The following is an 18,740-nucleotide window of genomic DNA, read 5'->3' as shown; positions in this document are numbered from 1 at the left end:
TGCCAGATTGTTAGGCTTTTGAAATTCTCAGTACCATTGCTCAGTCTGACACTGACTCCAAATACCTTGCAATTGCTTGCAGCGATGTTTTTCCTGCATTGCTATGGCAACATCAAAGGCTTCAGAAGGGGCAGGCAGATTTCATAGCACAAAGGTGATTTTGCACTTTGAAGAGTCATGTGGTGAAGTACTCTTTAACTGAAGAATGAGCAAAGCATGTTTCTAGACAGGGGTTTCCTGCCTTGGATATTCCGTAATTTGTAACAATTGCCTTTATCTATGATCCAAAGCGTACCTCAGAGGGGCAGATGCATTTGCCCACGGGGACTGGATTCAGAGATGCACTAGTGCAATAATAAAGTAATTTTAGCAGTGACACTGCTCTATGAACTGTTGTGAACTCAGAGCTAGCAGAGGATATTCTGTGATTGTGCTTTGCACAAACAGTAACAAAATTCTGGATTTCAGTTCTTGGCTTCCCCTCTTCTCACATAAGGATCTTGTTCTAACTGGAGAAAGTCTTTCTGAATGAGGAAGAAGCTTCCACTTACAGAAGGGCACCTCTGAATGCATCTTACATTTAAGCGCATGAAAGGCTTTGGTTTGACCAAATGCGGGAGGCAGTGGAAGACAGGAGTGCCTGGTGTGCTCTGGTCCAGGGGGTCATGAAGAGTCGGACACGACTAAACGACTAAACAACAACAAGGCTTTGGTTGGGATGCAGGTGGCACTGTGGGTTAAACCACAGAGCCTAGGACTTGCTGAACAGAAGGTCAGTGGTTCGAATCCCGCGACGGGGTGAGCTCCCGTTGCTCGGACCCTGCTCCTGCCCACCTAGCAGTTTGAAAGCACATCAAAGTGCAAGTAGATAAGTAAGTACCACTCCGGTGGGAAGGTAAATGGCGTTTCCGTGCGCTGCTCTGGTTCGCCAGAAGCGGCTTAGTCATGCTGGCCACATGATCTGGAAGCTGCACGCCGGCTCCCTCGGCCAATAAAGCGAGATGAGCGCCGCAACCCCAGAGTTGGTCACGACTGGACCTAATGGTCAGGGGTCCCTTTACCTTTACCTAAGGCTTTGGTTTCTCAGAGTTTCTTTTCTTCCTCAGTCTTAAGTGCATTTCTCTACATTTCTACATCAGTCTGTGATTATAATTTTTTTTTTAATGTCTTCTTGAAAATTCAACAGCGTTTCAGTGAAGTTTCATCCTCATATACACACATTTGTGTGCAATTTTGCTGGATATACAGATTTTTGCAAAGCCGCTTTCTCTAACATGCTGTCTTCTTGTATGTTATTTTCACTAATACAAGCATTATTGTATTACACTTTACCCTTGTTTTTGCACTTTGTACCCATTTATTAGCTGGAGAACAGCACTGCAAAATTCAGATAAGTGTCTATTTAGGATGGCTGTGTTTTAGTTTGCATGTTGTTTCAGAGAGCAATTTGATTCAGGCAGACCTGAATCAAATTTCTCCCTATCCCATCTTACTTTCACCTTACGCAGCCGTGGAACTGGTGCCGGGGCCTTGGCCTTTGCTTCTGGACACCGTTCAAATTATAGGGAAAGCAGTGATGACCCAATCCCCTTTTTTAATAATTCCCCTAATTTGGGGGGGATGACGAGTCAGAGGGTGATGTCTGTGAGTTTCTCTAAGTCCTACCTCCCCCCACTAATGCTTAGAGTCTACCAGCTCTACCTGGTACGCAGGCTAAGACCCTACCTGCCCGCAGATTGTCTCGCCAGAGTGGTGCATGCTCTGGTTATCTCCTGCTTGGACTACTGCAATGCGCTCTATGTGGGGCTACCTTTGAAGGTGACCCGGAAACTGCAATTAATCCAGAATGCGGCAGCTAGACTGGTGACTGGGAGGGGCTGCCGAAATCACATAACACCGGTTCTGAGAGATCTGCATTGGCTCCCAGTACGTTTCCAAGCACGATTCAAAGTGTTGGTGCTGACCTTTAAAGCCCTAAACAGCCTCAGTCCTAGTATACCTGAAGGAGCGTCTCCACCCCCATCATTCTGCCCGGACGCTGAGGTCCAGCGCCATGGGCCTTCTGGCGGTTCCCTGATTGCGAGAAGCAAAGCTACAGGGAACAAGGCAAAGGGCCTTCTCAGTAGTGGCGCCCGCCCTGTGGAATGCCCTCCCATCAGATGTCAAAGAGATAAACAACTACCTGACATTCAGAAGACATCTTCAGGGAAGTTTTTAATATGTAACACTGTATTGTTTTTAACACTTGACCGGGAGCCGCCCAGAGTGGCTGGGGAAACCCAGCCAGATGGGCGGGGTATAAATAAATTATTATTATTGTTGTTGTTGTTGTTGTTTTGGAAAGTCCGGCCTGCTTTAGCTCATCAAATTGTCAGTCGGGATTTCTTTTAGGAGAGGGAACCTATTTGTTGTTGTTGTTTGCTGTTAGGTTTTAGTGAGTTGGGACTGAGTTTCTTCCTAGAACTTCAGTCCTATATATACAAATTCCCTTTAAAATTGTGTTTTGCTTACCTGAATCCAGAGGATCACAGAAGGGAAGCTAAAAACATTACACAAATAAAGGATTTTGAAGTGACACTTTGTCCTCAACTAGTACTATTGAAATTCATGTTTGAACAATGCAGATCAGCCATGCAAATTTCTGAACAGATGGTAGATCTTCACCCCTCACGTCAGGCCAGGAGAGAGCAATGCTTTCTACTCACTCAAAAACTAAAATTGCTGTACCAAACAGTAAAGGTCTGTTGTAGCAATTAAGCATAAATGACCTGTTTCCACCCTCAATTTCAGTATTGAAATTATAAGATATGAATAATCATTGCCCACTATTATACTGTGGTGGGAAAACATCCCATGATATCTTACTCATTTATTCTGCGGAAATAGACACTGGAGAACGATCAGCTTGTTACAAAGTGGGGAAAATCCTGGTGCAGTTTGCAAAAGATCCAGAAGATGGCAATAAAGGTTCCAGCAGCAACATAGCTTAGAATAACTGCCCCCCCCAGCAACACTAATAACTCAAAACAAATGCAACTGATCTGTAGAAAACACCTGAAAAAAGAGACAATGCACATACTTTTGTAAACTAAGAAAATATTTAATAAAAATTATTTTTAAAATAAAAATAAATGTTTTTTCCTCTCTCCATGCACTTCCCAAGCAGTGATACTTTTTCTAGAAAAAGAGGGGCCAGAACTCACCGTGACTGTCTCTCTTGGTCTCTTATAATGGCAATGGCACCCACCTGAGAGGGCTGGAACTCAGTTCCAGCAAGTTCTGCTTGAAAAAAAAAAGCCCCGGTCTCAAGTGTTAGCAGACAGCTGTGTTGTATAAAGGTAAAGGGACCCCTGACCATTAGGTCCAGTCGTGACCGACTCTGGGGTTGCGGTGCTCATCTTGCTTTATTGGCCGAAGGAGCTGGCGTACATCTTCCGGGTCATGTGGCCAGCATGACTAAGCTGCTTCTGGCGAACCAGAGCAGCGCACAGAAACGTCGTTTACCTTCCCGCTGCAGCGGTACCTATTGATTACTTGCACTTTGACGTGCTTTCGAATTGCTAGGTTGGCAGGAGCAGGGACTGAGCAACGGGAGCTCACCCCGTCGCAGGGATTCGAACCGCTGACCTTCTGATTGGCAAGCCCTAGGCTCTGTGGTTTAACCCACAGCGCCACCCGCGTCCCTGCTGTGTTGTATACTGGGGACAATTTACATCCTAACTGTGGTGTCCACAGCAAACCCTACACTTGGGCAACTTCAAAAGTTTGTCCTGGTGTTCTGCTTTCACTTCTGCACAGAAGCTTCTATTTCCTGGGTTAACCCCAGAAGGGATGTAAAATTAGCAAAAATGTATAAGACATGTAATAAGTGTTGGAAGTGTAAAGAAAAAGAAGGTACTTTTTATCATATGTGGTGGGAATGCAAGAAAGTGAAAGACTTCTGGGAAAAGATATATAATGAACTGAAGAAAATTTTAAAATATACATTTATAAAGAAACCAGAAGTCTTTCTGCTAGGAATATTAGGAAATGAGATAAAAAGAAAGGACTGTAAATTCTTTCAATATGCAGTAACAGCAGCAAGACTGTTACTGGCCCAGAAATGGAAACAACAGGAAATTCCGACTGTGGAAGAATGGAGAATGAAGCTGTTAGACTATGCGGAGCTGGACAAACTGACAGGGAAGATCAGATATTTAAGAGACCAAAAGTTCATCGAGGACTGGGGGAAATTTGTGGAATATCTGGAACACATAAGTGAGGGACAGATAACGCTAAAGGGATTTAAAGACGCACTGTGAAAAATTAAGAAGTATTGTCTAAAGGGAATAGAAAGAAAGATATAAATAATGTCAATATAAATTTAAGAAATGCATAATTTAAATAATAACTATGGATGATTTACGGAAAAGCTGAAGGAAGTCCTGAAAAAGAATAAGTTGTGAAAAATTTGATGTGAAACTAATATGTTTTTTTATTTTTGATGTAAACTAATAAAAATTTATTTTTTAAAAAAAAACCAGAAGGGACAGTGACTTCCGCATTCCACCATGCTTCCCTCACACCCTTGGTGGTAAAAGCGAGGAGAGAGCATAGAATCATAGATTCTGAGAATTGTAAAGTTTAAAGGGACCCTGAAGGTCATCCTGTCCAACCCCCTGCAATGCAGGAATCTTAAGTAGATTATACATGACAGACGGCCATCCAACATCTGCTGAAAAACCTCCACAGCCTTCTGAGACTGCCCCACTGTCATACAGCTTTTCCCAGCTGTCCCTGGCATGGGGAGCTAATAAAAACTAATGAGTTCATATCAAAGCTCTCTTTCTTCATCTCAGGATGTCAAAAACCAAGTTGCCCACAGAGCTGATTGCAGCAAACAAGGGGGTGTGTGTGTGTTTCTGTTCATGCCCTGTTGCCCAAGACACAAGCACTGTCTGTGGCAGACACAAATAATATTCCTTTTTAAAATAAATTATATTTTATTAATTTTCCATACATTCATTACAATTTCTATTAAATTTTCGGGTTTTTTACTTCCTTCGGCTTCTCTGCCAATCATCCAAATTCTAATTTCCTTAAATACACATTTCCAGATTTTGGTATTGCCTTTATACCCACCCCCCACTTCTATTTTGCCTTTTTACAATATTTCTTATGCTGTTACAGAGCTTCTCTAAATGCCACTAACGTTATTCCATTATCACTTATACATTCCCAGTATTCAACTAGTTTCCCCCAGTCCTCGATGAACTTTTGATCTCGTAGATAGCTGATCTTCCCAGTCAGTTTATCAAGTTCTGCATAGTCCATCAGCTTCATTCTCCACTCCTCCAACGTTGGTATTTGTTCTTGTTTCCATTTCTGGGCCAGTAATATTCTTGCCGCTGTTACTGCATATTGGAAAAGTTTGTGGTCCTTTCTATTTATTTCATTACCAACAATTCCTAAGAGAAAAGCCTCTGGTTTCTTGTCAAGACAGAAATAATATTCCTAAGGTGATGTGACAATTAGGTCACGAGAGAGGCCAGCTTCTCCTTTCTTCCCTGATTTTTCACTGTACAAGGCAGAGAGGAAAACTAGACAGGACAAGAGCAATTACATTTGTTTAATCATGTAAATGCCTCATGTGACTTGGCTGTGGCTGGGTGTCTAATGTTAACATCAAAAGGTGCAAGGGAACTGATTCCTCTCAAACACTCCTGCTCCCCAAGGTCAGCTGCCTCAACTTTTCCCCAACCCATCCCCAACAGGAACTGGGCTGGGAGACAGATATTTTATTTGCATCAGCCACCAGCCTGAAGTTTATGCATAAAGAGCAAACGTTAAAAACACACAACTCAGATAGATATATTTTCTTGCCATGTTGAGCTTTAAAGATAAACAATTAGATAAATGCTGTAGCACTTTCTACGGAGAGTGGGATGGTAAGGCAAGGGAAGAGCAAGTGTTCAGTTCCCCTCACCTGTACATATTTTATGCTGAAATATTAAATCCTCACCCTGCCCCTGATTTATATGTAAAAGGAGCAGAGTCATTAACAAACATGGCTGCCTGCCATGCCAACTGTGGTCCCTTTTCTCCTTTGTTAAAAGTACCTTTTCTGCAACTTCTTTTAAGACGTCACCACTTCATGCTATGTTGAGAGCAGGCCTGGCCCATCCCTGAGGCAAGGCAGGCACCTCAGGCAACAGGATCCCCATGGGGAGCAGATCCAGCCTCCAAGGAATGCATCACCCACTGCTGCTGCCTTAGTGCTGGCAAGAGCTGTGGCTCCTTTGAGGCCAGACCTGCCACTTCCTTGGCAGTCCTCCTCATGCCACTTCTACAGTGGCCTCTTGGCAAATAGGAGGTTGCTGCTGGTCTCCTTCAACACTTGGGGAGGAATGGCAGAGGCTGCCTTTGGCATTTCCTGGGTTCTGCACGCACCCAGCCTGATTCAGAACAAGCCCCTTTCTGACCTGTGACTGTCTTTGATTCCCATTTCAACTGTCGAGTAAGGTTAATAAATACTCCCCCTGCCAATATAGATCTTCACTCACCCCTTATTCCCTGGACAGAGGCATTTTGTGCTTCACCTGAAGTGCCAAAATGTCTTGGGTCAGCTCTGGTTGAGAGTTGTTAAGGGTAAGTAAAGGTAAAGGGACCCCTGAGCATTAGGTCCAGTCGTGGCCGACTTTGGAGTTGCGGCGCTCATCTCGCTTTATTGGCCGAGGGGGCTGGCATACAGCTTCCGGGTTGTGACCAGCATGACTAAGCCACTTCTGGCGAACCAGAGCAGCGCACGGAAACGCCGTTTACCTTCCTGCCAGAGCGGTACCTGTTTATCTACTGACGTGCTTTCGAACTGCTGGGTTGGCAGGAGCAGGGACCGAGCAATGGGAGCTCACCCCATCACAGGGATTCGAACCGCCAACCTTCTGATCAGCAAGTTCTAGGCTCTGTGGTTTAACCCACAGCACCACCTGCATCCCTGTTAAGGGTATGTTACTCCAATAAGTCCCTGCTTGCGGGTGCTTCTCTGGAAGCCAAAATGTATGTTTACGTTTAAAGTTCCTTTGCAAGTCCTTCTAAGGCTAGTGGAGTATGCTAAAACCAGCTAGCATCCATAGCTTCTGGGAAACCCAGTTCTAGTCCACAGAAGAGAACTGCACTACTGAAGGAATGAACCTAAGGTGTAGGCAGCATGTTTGCAAACTGACTGCTCTGCGCAACAACAGGCACTTTCAGCAGGGAAAGCTGGCAACTGGCTTCTCTGTGAGCTGCCAATTTTTTAAGAATCCCAAACCCACACAGCTACAGGAGGAAGTGAGTAACAAAAGAATGGTGTGAACAATAGAAACACAGCAACCCTCTAGAGCTAATGCAGTGCACATTGGGTCAAAACAGTCAATTCAATCAAAACAGTCAACACCTTTTAGTAGAATTAAGAACCTTTTCAAAGCTTACAATAAGTTATCATGTTTTACTAGACTTAGGGCCACCTATATTCTAGAATGGAAAGGGAGGATGGTGCTTAAACTGAATTGTTTGAAATACTTGGATTTTTCCACATAGCATAAAACAAGGAGAAAAACGAGTAACATCTAGGAGGGTGAAACAGACTGGGGTCAGAGGGAAAAGCAGTTGTACAGAAAAATTCCACCTTCTGACTACCAGAGCCACGGCTCGTGGCTGCCTTTGGCTTCTAAGCTTTGGGGGAACTTTATCCAAAATATAAAACTCCTAATCTACCTGTGTCTTTACTACCTCTTTGCTGCTTATAGCTATCTCTTCCTCCAGATTTTGGCAAGCTTGTGTATTTCATTCTACTGCTGTTGCAAAGTTGTGAAGCAATAAATGAGGATTCCCTTCTGCATGTGACTGCTGCGCTAAATCACTGCCTGGATTGTATGTACCTTCTGTCTAACTGAAAAGGAGAGAGTGTGAAAGAACATAGCAGAATGCCATTATGAAGAGTAGCCTCTTATAGTCTTATTCTCCAATTGTCTTCCAGGACGCAATCCTGCAATCCCATTTTTGTTTTTCTCATTCTGAAACCTTTGGTATCATCAACACTAACTCCAGATCACTTATGAATAAGTTAAAAAGCACTGATCACAGTCCAGATCCTTCAGGGACTCCACTTCATACACTGTGAATATTATGCTTTCCTATTCTCTTTCACCGATGAGGAAATAAAATTACAGTTTATTGCTGTTTGTGTGTGTATATCATGAAATCAGCTTCACGCTGTTGATTTATTATATTGGGGTAGCTTCCTCCAAGATTTACATATGCCTTTTCATCTCAAATACAAATGTTACTATGCTATAAAAAGCAAAAGAGGTCCATTTTGAATTCAGTTGTAGCTTTCTCATTCGATTTCGATGTGCTTTAAAAATGTTCTCTGCTTCACTTGTGAAAATACTTCTGTGATGCTTCTTGAGAACCCTGAGGCCAGCAACCTGCCAAATGTGATTCCACTTTCAATTTTAACAAGTTGTTGTGTGCAGGAGAAATTCATCACTGTGTTTAATCAGGACTGTCTCAGCTGTCGGGATCTGATGAGAATTCTCACTTGCTGTCTCCAGCCTCATGGTTCATCCCTTTGGAATGCTAGGAGCTGAAAAGACAGCCAGGACCTTTGGAATGAAGGAAACACAACAGGATTATTTTAAAAAAACAAAAAAACCCCTAATTATCATCAGTGGGTAAGTCACCTTGTCTTTTCATCAGGCAAGGGAAATATATTCAGAAGAATTCCTCTAAGTCTGTTTAAAAGAAGATATTCATTCTAACTAATGTGTTGAAATTTTTATGATGTTATGGGGAATATTTTATTCCACTGCTGCCCCACTGGCCCTAAGCTATATCTCCAGGATACTTACCAGGGGTGGCCCATCCTGTTTCACTGCCTGAAGCAAAATGGGAGGCTGCTTCCCACTTCCCCCGCATCAAAGCCTTGCTTTCCACGGCTGTGTGGTGGCAGTGGTGATGGCTTCCAGTGAGATCTCACAAGATCTTGAGAGCTCTGTGAGATCTTGCCAGGAGCCCCATCTGCACAGCCCTGGCTGGGGTGGCCAGGGTGCCTGAGGAGGCAGGTTGCCATAGGGTTAGGGTTTGGGTTGGGTTGGGTCAGGGTTAGCATTAGGTTTGGGTTAGCATTAGGGTTAGTGTAGGGTTAGGGATAGCCTTGCGGTTCCCTAAGGGGTAGGGGTAGGGCTGGAGATACATTTAAAGCTAGGGCTAGGGCTGCAGCAATGACATGGGAGCAGGGCCGGGGCAGGAGAATGCTAGAGTCCTGTCTACTCAAGCTGCATGGGATCAGTTCCAATCCATTACCTCCGAGGATGTGGACAGGCTGAGTGAAACCGGACACCTGTCTCCTTGATAAATGTGAGCTGGGAAGGGCTGGGTGATGGGCTCTGCGGGGTGGTGAATGCTTTCCTCTCTGAGGGAGCCTTCCCAGACCCACTGAAAGAGGCAGTTATTAAACTGCTTCTTAAAAAAACATAAAGTGGTACTTCAGGTTACGAACTTAATTCATTCTGGAAGTCCATTCTTAACCCAAAGCATTCTTAACCCAAGGGGCGCATTCCTTACATAGGCCTCCCATGGCCCCAGAAGTGGATTGTGTTCGAATCCCAGGGCAAAATTCACAACCCAGAACACCTACTTCCAGGTTTGTGGAGTTCGTAACCCGAAGCAGGACTGTTCGTAACCTGAGGCACCACTGTATTTGGACCCGGCCAATATGGCCAACTACCGCCCATTCTCAAATCTTGGGCAAAGTGTTTGAGTGGGTGATTGCTGAACAAAGTGTCTGTGTGTCTTCTTATAATCCTATGCGGGTGGCGGGTCCTCGACTCACAAAGCACCAGCTGGAGAGCGAGTGAGTGCGGAGCTCAGCCCTCTGGCGGCGGCAAATGAGGGAGCCGCCTCCAGCCCAGAGCAGCAGGGCTTGTAGCTGCGGTCAGTGCCCGCAAGGATGGCCCTCCAGTGGCGTAGCGTGGGGGTGCAGGGGGGCGGCCGCACCGGGTGCAACATCTGGGGGTTAGGGGGCACAAATCTACGGGTTAGGGGGCGCAAATCCACGGGTTAGGGGCGCAAATTACTTGCCTTGCCCCGGGTGCTGACAACCCACGCTATGCCACTGGGTGCAGGCAAATCGGATGGCAGGCGCGCGGCTCTTTGGGCTCCCGGGCTCCAGCTGCCCGCCTGCGTTGCCGCGCCAGCCCCACTCTCAGAAGGAGGCGAGCGGGCCAAGCAGCTGCTCAGAGGCCATCCTTGCTGGTGCCAAACGCTGCTCTGGAGCAGTGGCCGTGTTCCCCAGCGGCAGCGGAGTGTCGTGGCCGAGCTCACCGCCCGGCGCGGCTCTTGCCACAGCCCTGGCCTATGCCAGCTTCCGAGGCTGCAGATCCGTGGAGCGGGCCCTGGTGCCACTCGCAGTCGATGGGTCCGTCCTTTCTGCCGGGATCCCCTCTCCCTGCTCTCCTCCTCACCACCCCCCATACTGCTTTTATCCGAATGCAATCCCGAGTCGCTCCGAATCGGGGCCGCCTTCCCCTCCCTTTGCGCGCGCAGAAGTCCCGGTTTCTACTTTCGCCCGCTTCTTAGCCATCGCTTTCCGTAGTAGAGTTTGTGTTGGGGGTCTGGTGGTGGCGTTTTTTTGGAGGGAGGGTGTTTGCGTAAAGCGTGCTGAAGGTGCCGGGAGATGCATGCCTCGCCTGCAAAAACCCGCCCATCTGACCAGTGGCATAGCGCGGGGGTGCAGGGGGGCCGGCCGCAACATCTGGGGGCGCGCGCTCGCACTCGGGTGCTAAAATCCACGGGTTAGGGGGCGCAAATTACTTGCCTTGCCCCGGGTGCTAACAACCCACGCTATGCCACTCATCTGACGGTCTCCTCCTCACCAGCGGAGAAACGGGGGTGCGGAGGGAGCGGACCACCCCCGGCACCACTATTCCAGTACGGTGCCATCGCGATGCCCCCCATGCGCACTGCACCCCCACCCCCCGCATCCCAGGAGCCGCGCCCCCACAGGTGGCGCATCACGGCCCCAGGACAAGTGCCACATCCCTGTGGGTGGCGCATCACACCCTCACGGGCAGTGTCCCATGCCCCGGGATGCGCGCTCCGCCCCCCCGGTAGCGGAGCATGCAGCTTCGCCACTGCTCCTCCCCTCCACCGCTGCCTTCCTCCTTTTCCCCTCCCGGCCAAGAAACTGCAAGGAGCGAGGGGAAAACTTATTGGAATCCCAGTCCAGCTTTTGTTGTGCTTTGCTTTGTGTTTTCCGCATTCCTGGGGCCAGACAAGACAAGATGCTTCATCGTGCTGTAGTGGTTAAGAGCGGTGGACTCGAAATCTAGAATCATAGAATCATAGAGTTGGAAGAGACCACAAGGGCCATCGAGTCCAACCCCCTGCCAAGCAGGAAACACCATCAGAGCACTCCTGACATATGGTTGTCAAGCCTCTGCTTAAAGACCTCCAAAGAAGGAGACTCCACCACACTCCTTGGCAGCAAATTCCACTGTCGAACAGCTCTTACTGTCAGGAAGTTCTTCCTAATGTTTAGGTGGAATCTTCTTTCTTGTCGTTTGGATCCATCGCTCCGTGTCCGCTTCTCTGGAGCAGCAGAAAACAACCTTTCTCCCTCCTCTATGTGACATCCGGGACTTTGTGGAAAGCACGGCCTCCATGGAACTGTCCCTGAATAAGTTTGGCCCAACTCATAGCTGTGGACATGCCTTAGACCTGGTGTTCACTTCTACAGATGTGGGTGATCTGACACTAAGTAAAAGTGAAACAAAAGAAGTGCCATGGTCAGATCACTTCCTGGTGCAACGGGACTTCTCCGTGACCCTTCAGGGAGGTGGGACCAATTTGGATGGTCTGCCCCCGCCACTTAATGGATCCAAATGGTTTCCAGAGAGTGGTAGGGGATGTTTTATCCCATGTTGATGGCCTTTCAGCTGATTCCCTGGTGGCCCACTGGAATGCGGAGATAACCAGGGCTATCGACTGTCTGGCTCCAAAGCGCCATCTCCGAATGCATGGAGCCCGGACAGCCCCATGGTTTACTCCAGAGCTGAGGGCGATGAAACAATCACTGAGACAGATAGAGCGCTGGTGGTGGAAAACACATTCTGAATTGGACCAGACACCAGTTATAGCCTGACTTGTGAGTTGAGGACCCGCCACACGCTTGAGGATAAGAAAGACACAAGGACACAGTATATTAGGTTAATAGGCTAAAAAAGGTCACAACTTTATTGATTACAGCATGTGAGTTGGGCTTAGGCATTGGATAAAACAACAGAGCGTGACTCCACCCCCTCAGGAAGGGGTGAGTCTATCAATGGTTAACCACCAATAGGAGAAGCCTGTTGATGCAAATACAACTGTAAGCTCCCCCTGAGGGAGCTGTAAGGGTAAGGGTAAGGATTAGGGGTTGGGATTAGGGTTAGGGTTAGGAGTTACAGATTTGGGGCCAAGATCAAGGGTCAAGGGATTTGGGGTTAAGCAAGGGGTTTGGGGGTAAGGATTAGGGTCAGGGGTCAAGAGATTTGGGGTTAGGCTTAGGCGTTGGTGGTTAGGGTTAGGTGTTATGGTTAAGGGGTAGGGTTAGGGTTAGGTTAGGATTAAGGGATAGCAGGGTTAGGATTAGAGGGTTTGGGCTAGGGTTAGGTTAGGGCTAGAGGTTAGGGTTAGGGGTTAGGGTGGGTTAGGGTTTAAGAATTACGGGTAGGGATTAGGGTTAGGTTTAGGGTCCAGGGTTAAGGGTTAGGGTTAGAGTTAACAATAAAAACAACAGCAAACAAACCAATGGCAACAACAATACTACTGAGAGGGGCAGAAAGAAAAAAGATTGCACCCTAGACAAGAAGAGCCAGGACCCACCCCTCCCCAAAAAGAAGGCCTGTACAGGGACTTTTGTTATGTTTGATGTTTTATTAGGCCTTTAGATTTGTTGGAACTTGGAAGCTGCCCATAGGATGCTTCAGCCAGGAACGCAGATAAACTGCCTCCGGCACTGGGGGGTCCATCAAGCAGTAGCTGAGCCCTGCCCAAAGATCTCTGCTGAATGAGACAAAGGAAGCCATGGACAGGAACCCCCTTTTCCCAAAGGGGGGCAGGGGGAGTGCATTGGACTCTGGACAGGTGACGTGGTCAGTGGCCCAGGCAAGGACCACCGAAAAGGGCACAGGTGACTCCCCTGTTTGGGGGACTTCTGCTCCATGACAGATAACCACCTTTTTTAAAAAAAAGAAATATCATCTCAGATGTGGATTAAAAGGGCTGTGCTGGCTTTTCTTGCTGTCTGAGTCCCTGGGCAAAGAAACATGCCCGATGCCTCTAGTTTGGGCAAAGAAACATGCCTCTAGATGACCCTCGTGACCCATCCCAACCATTCTATCATTCTTTTTCCTGGTTTTCCTAGCAACATCCTCACCAGGTCCTTTTCTGGAGATGAGATGCGGAAAGAATGGAAACTCTTCCACTGAGGCAGTTCCTGTGCTACTGTGCTACTTCTCCAGCTTTGGGATTGTCAAAAGAAAACATGAACCGGTTTGAGTCGGGCTGCCACATTCCTTTCCGCAAAGGGGACTCAGGTTGCTTCTGTCGTCTGTGTGCTCAAGGTGTGCTCTGGGAGGGGCCTGTGAGCCAACAGTGACCTCATGGGGGAAGGAGGGGCCGGAGCAGCTGGCCAGGCGTCCCAAGGGTGTGGCTGGCTGAAAATCAGCCAGGCAGTCACTTTGGGGTCTCTCAGAGGGCAGCAAGTGCCAGCAAGGAGGAACAAGCCCAGCGCCAGGTGAGTGTCTGGACACCTGCCCCTAGAACCCACCTGGGCTGCCCTTCTGGGTGCAGGGATGCGAGGTAGGTCTGCTGGGGGAACGACACTGCCTGCAGGGACTCCCTGGATCTGAGGCAGTTCCTGGAAGGAGACTTAGCAGGGAAAACCCTCTCCTGAAATCTTCATCTTGTTCCATGTGCGTAAAGGCTGTCAGCATTTCCGTGTGATTTTATTTGAGGGAGTGTTTCTTATTTTACTGTATGACTTGTTTATTTGATGGACATTTCTCCAGAAAAAGACTGCTCAGAGGCTTTTTTATATAATAATAATAATAACAATTTATTATTTATACCCCGCCCATCTGGCTGGGCTTCCCCAGCCACTCTGGGCGGCTTCCAAAAAATATTAAAATACTGTAATACATCAAACATTAAAAGCTTCCCTGAAGAGGGCTGCCTTCAGATGTCTTCTAAAAGTCTGGTAGTTGTTGTTCTCTTTGACATCTGGTGGGAGGGCGTTCCACTAACGAGAAGGCCCTCTACCTGGTTCCCTGTAACTTCGCTTCTCACAGTGAGGGAACCGCCAGAAGGCCCTCGGAGCTGGACCTCACTGTCTGGGTAGAACGATGGGGGTGGAGACGCTCCTTCAGGTATACAGGACCAAGGCTGTTTAGGGCTTTAAAGGTCAGCACCAACACTTTGAATTGTGCTCGGAAATGTACTTTTCAATATGTTTTAAAAATGACAACAATCTTAAAAAACACAGGTGAAATGGAGCAGAGTGGCTGGACAAACCCAGTGAAATGGGTGGGGTATAAATAATAAATTATTATTATATAATAATAATAATAATAATAATAATAATAATAATAATAATAAAAACAGCAACAAACCAATTTCATGGTTTACATGCAGCTGCATTTGAAATGACAACAGCAACTTCTAGCTCAGTTGGTAGAACATGAGACACAACCTCATGGTCATGGGCAAAAGATCCCTGCATGGCAGAGGGTTGGACAAGAAGACCCTCATGGTCTTTTCCAACTCTACAAAAAAAATCAACACCTGAACCCCAGTTTGGTCAATACTGCAGGCAGGCTGTTACTGAAGCCAAAGTTTCCTCCCAACTGATTATGGGCTCCTGCTCAGAATAGAATCCACCCTCTGGTATGTAAGATTTGCGTCTTACAAATAAGAAATAGGCACAGAAGGCAAGTTAAAAATGATAGGAGTGATTAACCCTGATTTTTTATATACCCTGATTCCCTCTCCCCCCCTCCCCTCTCCCCAAATTTCAACTGGTGCAGTTTTCAGTCTCTTATCTCCTAGCCTTTCAGCATTAGGGACCCTGACCATTAGGTCCAGTCGTGACCGACTCTGGGGTTGCGGTGCTCATCTCGCTTTATTGGCCGAGGGAGCCAGCGTACAGCTTCCGGGTCATGTGGCCAGCATGACTAAGCCGCTTCTGGTGAACCAGAGCAATGCACGGAAACGCTGTTTACCTTCTCGCCGGAGTGCTACCTATTTATCTACTTGCACTTTGAGGTACTTTTGAACTGCTAGGTTGGCAGGAGCAGGGACTGAGCAACGGGAGCTCACCCCGTCACGGGGATTTGAACCGCCGACCTTCTGATCGGCAAGTCCTAGGCTCTGTGGTTTAACCCACAGTGCCACCCACGTCCCCCTTTCAGCATTGGGGGGATTTTAATTATCCCAAATTATGTAGGGCCCCCCACATTTCTGGGGCTTCACCAAGGATCACATCCCACAAATGTCCTGACCCCACAAGCAGCTTACCCCTTGTCAGCAGCCACATTGACATTTGACTGTTTAGATTAGCACTTCAGGCAGTTGTCCAAACTGGGTTGCCACATTTTTTTCCACTGGCCGTGCTCCTGTGCATTGTATAGCTACCCCACCCCTTAACAGGTATGGGAAGCCTCTGAATCTCAGGGTTATGGGTTCAAGTTCTATGCTGAACAAGATTCCTGCATTGCAGGCTACACTTCTATGATGCCTGGCACAGAGGAAATCTGATGCTGTAAGTGGCGCTGTGGGTTGTGACTGGTCAGGGGTCCCTTTACCTTTACCTTTAAACTTTCACCTCTGGAGTGTGTGGTTAGGGTTAACTCTTTCCCCATTCCCACCCTCCCTTGGACTCACTGTCCCTAAACTGCATAGCAAGCACTTTAGACAATCTACACAATCTTAATAATCCCCTTGCCTCGCAACTTGGAGCAGAAAGCCTCCTGTCCATAGCTGTCAACCTTCCCTTTTTTGCGGGAAATTCCCTTATTCCAGCGCCGTTTCCCGCTGCTTCCCGCTGCCATCCAGGATTGTTAGATATTCCGTAGACTGTCCCCGGGACAGGTGAGGCTGCTGATCTCTTATTTTCGAGGCTGCTGATCCCTTATTCTCAAATCTGAAAGTTGACAGCTATGCTCCTGTCCCCTGGCATTGCTTGTGTGCAGGGAGGAAAGCACCCCCAGTTGAACTTTGGCCTGGCTGTGTTGGTGCGCATGAGCAAGCCAGGGAAAAACAGGCGGCTGCTCCCTCCCAGCCTTCCTCTCCCTTCTGTCTGCCACATTCGTTGTCACTCTTCTTCCAAGGGGGAGTGTCAGCCAGACAACTGGTTGAAAGCAGGGAGAGAGATGGCAAAATATTGGTTTTGGCCACCTGCCCAACTCCTAAGAAAAGCTCCACAGAGTTGGCTGAGTTTAGGAGGAAATACTGCCCTTCCTGGTCAGAGAGAGGACCTGTTTTCCCCGCTGCCTTCAGTCCTAGAATCATAGAATTGGAGAGCTGGAAGGGACCTCAGGGGTCATCTAGTCTAACCCTCTGCAAGGCAGGAATCCCCACACCAAACATTCAGGACAGATGGCCATCCAAGCTCGGCTTCAAAACCTGCAAGAAAGCATTTCAATGAAAGGACTGGAAGTGGATTGGTGACCTTTCCCTTTGAAGGCCTTTGTATGCCAACTTCCCTGTTTCCTTTCTTGAGTGCAGGGACTGTATGTTCCATGGAAGCAGGACTCTCTTTTTTGCACCACTTTTAATGTTTCTGTGAGACACAGAGAAAAAGGACAAGCAGGACATTCCAGTGTCAAATAAAAAACTGGGATGGCTTTTGAAGTTCTGGAATTGTCCCCGGAAAAGCAGGAGACATTGAGGGTCTGAGAGTTACGTTGTCAGGCCATTGACCGAAGAGCTCCTATTGCACTAGCTGCTGTTATGTGTGGGGTTTGGGGTACGTGTGAAAGCACTTATCCCCATGTCTTTATAATGTCTGTAACAGTGATATATAATTTCTTACATATAAATGAATAATACAACTGGTGATTTTTCAACCATTTCTCCCCGTGCTCTTTCTTCTATAGAGCTGGGGTGATCTGCTGCTGGCCTGAAAGGCATCTCTCCCACTGATCATCCGGCTCCAAAATCTCGCCCTGTGGCTCCCAGGAGCTTCCTGCTGGATTCCCATGGATCGCGGGCTGACTGTTGAAAACCCCTACGCCAGCGTGAGCCTCCCTCGTGCCCAGCTCCCAGGCAGCTTCCTGAAGTATTACCTGGGTGAGAACTGCACCCCAGACACGGTTCTCTCTGACCCCAGCAGCTGCTGCACTTACTCAGCGCAGGAGAAGGAGAGGGAGGCCGCTCCGCAGGGGGGCCCAGCCAATGCCCCCTGGGGCACGCAGAGGATCTCGACGCAGGAATCGTGGGCCCAGCCCTACAACCCCTATGCCAGCCTCAAGATGCCCCACCAGGGCTCTCCACAACCCTTCCACTGGAAGAGCCAGCAGGAGGGCTGCTGCTGCTCCTGTTTCAGAAAATGCTGCCCCTGCTGCTGCAGGAAATGCCCCTGCGTCATCTCCTAACTCTGCCGGCGTTCACGGGGTTTGCTCCCAGTCTGCTCTCCAGGTGTCTCTCACTTAAGGGCGCAGAGTGGGGCAGGAGCTCTCCCTGGACCCCTTTTTCTTCTGCCTCTCTGAACTGGAGGTGGGCCAGGTGGATGGGAGGCAGGGAGTTGCTGGTTACTCGGGTGCCAGAAATGAGGGCCTTGGGGCCAGGATTGGGCCCTCTTGTGCACCCATCACCTCAGTCCTTTGGAGGCAGAGGTTGCCAAACCCCAAACCTGTGGAAAGACTAGTCTGGGGCAACAGATCGCCAGGGTTCCCTTTCATTAGGGGCCAAATCAGCTGCTTTGAGGGGGACCCTGCCTCCTCTTCCGCCTCCTCTCTTCCTCTCCAGCAGAGACTCGTTTTTTCCACATTCCCATGAGCTTTCTGCTCTGTTCTTCCCTTATCCGAAGTGAAAGGAGCTGCTGTGGTTGCCTTTCTGGGCATGAGGTGACAGAACATTCTTAGGACTCACACACCAAAGATCGCTTTGTGGGCCAAAGCAGCCGTGCCCTTCAGCCTCCACTGGCAGCGCCACTCAGCCTCAGCTCCTCATATTTGGGGCACGGTCTCTCTCTTCCTTCTCCTCTGCCACTGCAAAGGCTTCCTAGTGTCACTTGAAAGCAGGGTGGCCGTCTGCGGGAACTGGCTGTTTTGCGGAGGGCAGGGGGCCACAAAACAACTGCCTGGTGGGAAATATATTCTGTTGCCAAGGAAAAGAACCCCAGAGGATACTGACCGTTGCCTGGATGCTGTGCTCTTAACGGTTCATAATAAAGAAACAGAAGACCAAGGAAAATATATCCACTATTCTTCTTTTTAACTCTTGCACACTGAAAGCACCCTTGAGGAGGCGGGTTCTGGGGGGGTCCTTCATGTCTTTTCTTTTATTATTGAAAAAGCATGCCTATTTCTGTGGAAGTGGCTTGCAAGTGGCACTTGAATTCCTGGAAGAGCAGGCTGCCCGCTTTAGCTACTGGCTTGAGCAGGGTCAAGCAAGAATTGCCTTCCATGGGGTGGAGTTGGGGGTGGTGCTTGTGAAGTTCACAAAGGGCCCTCTCTTTC

General features: G+C 48.1%; 1 protein-coding gene across 1 annotated transcript; it reads left to right on the top strand.

Moving 5' to 3' along the window:
- The first annotated feature begins 13,659 nt into the window (after positions 1-13,659).
- Positions 13,660-18,476, top strand: CYSRT1 (cysteine rich tail 1). The gene is made up of 2 exons (XM_081899615.1): positions 13,660-13,798; positions 17,157-18,476. Exon 2 carries the CDS (start codon positions 17,259-17,261, stop codon positions 17,652-17,654), a length of 396 nt encoding a protein of 131 aa, XP_081755741.1. The 5' UTR covers positions 13,660-13,798; positions 17,157-17,258; the 3' UTR covers positions 17,655-18,476.
- The last annotated feature ends 264 nt before the right edge of the window (positions 18,477-18,740 follow it).

Source organism: Podarcis melisellensis (genome assembly GCF_964234715.1).
Source record: "Podarcis melisellensis genome assembly, chromosome: 1".
Classification (NCBI taxonomy): domain Eukaryota; kingdom Metazoa; phylum Chordata; class Lepidosauria; order Squamata; family Lacertidae; genus Podarcis; species Podarcis melisellensis.
The sequence above is the reverse complement of the archived record's forward strand: the minus strand, read 5'-3'. Positions and strand labels throughout refer to the sequence as shown.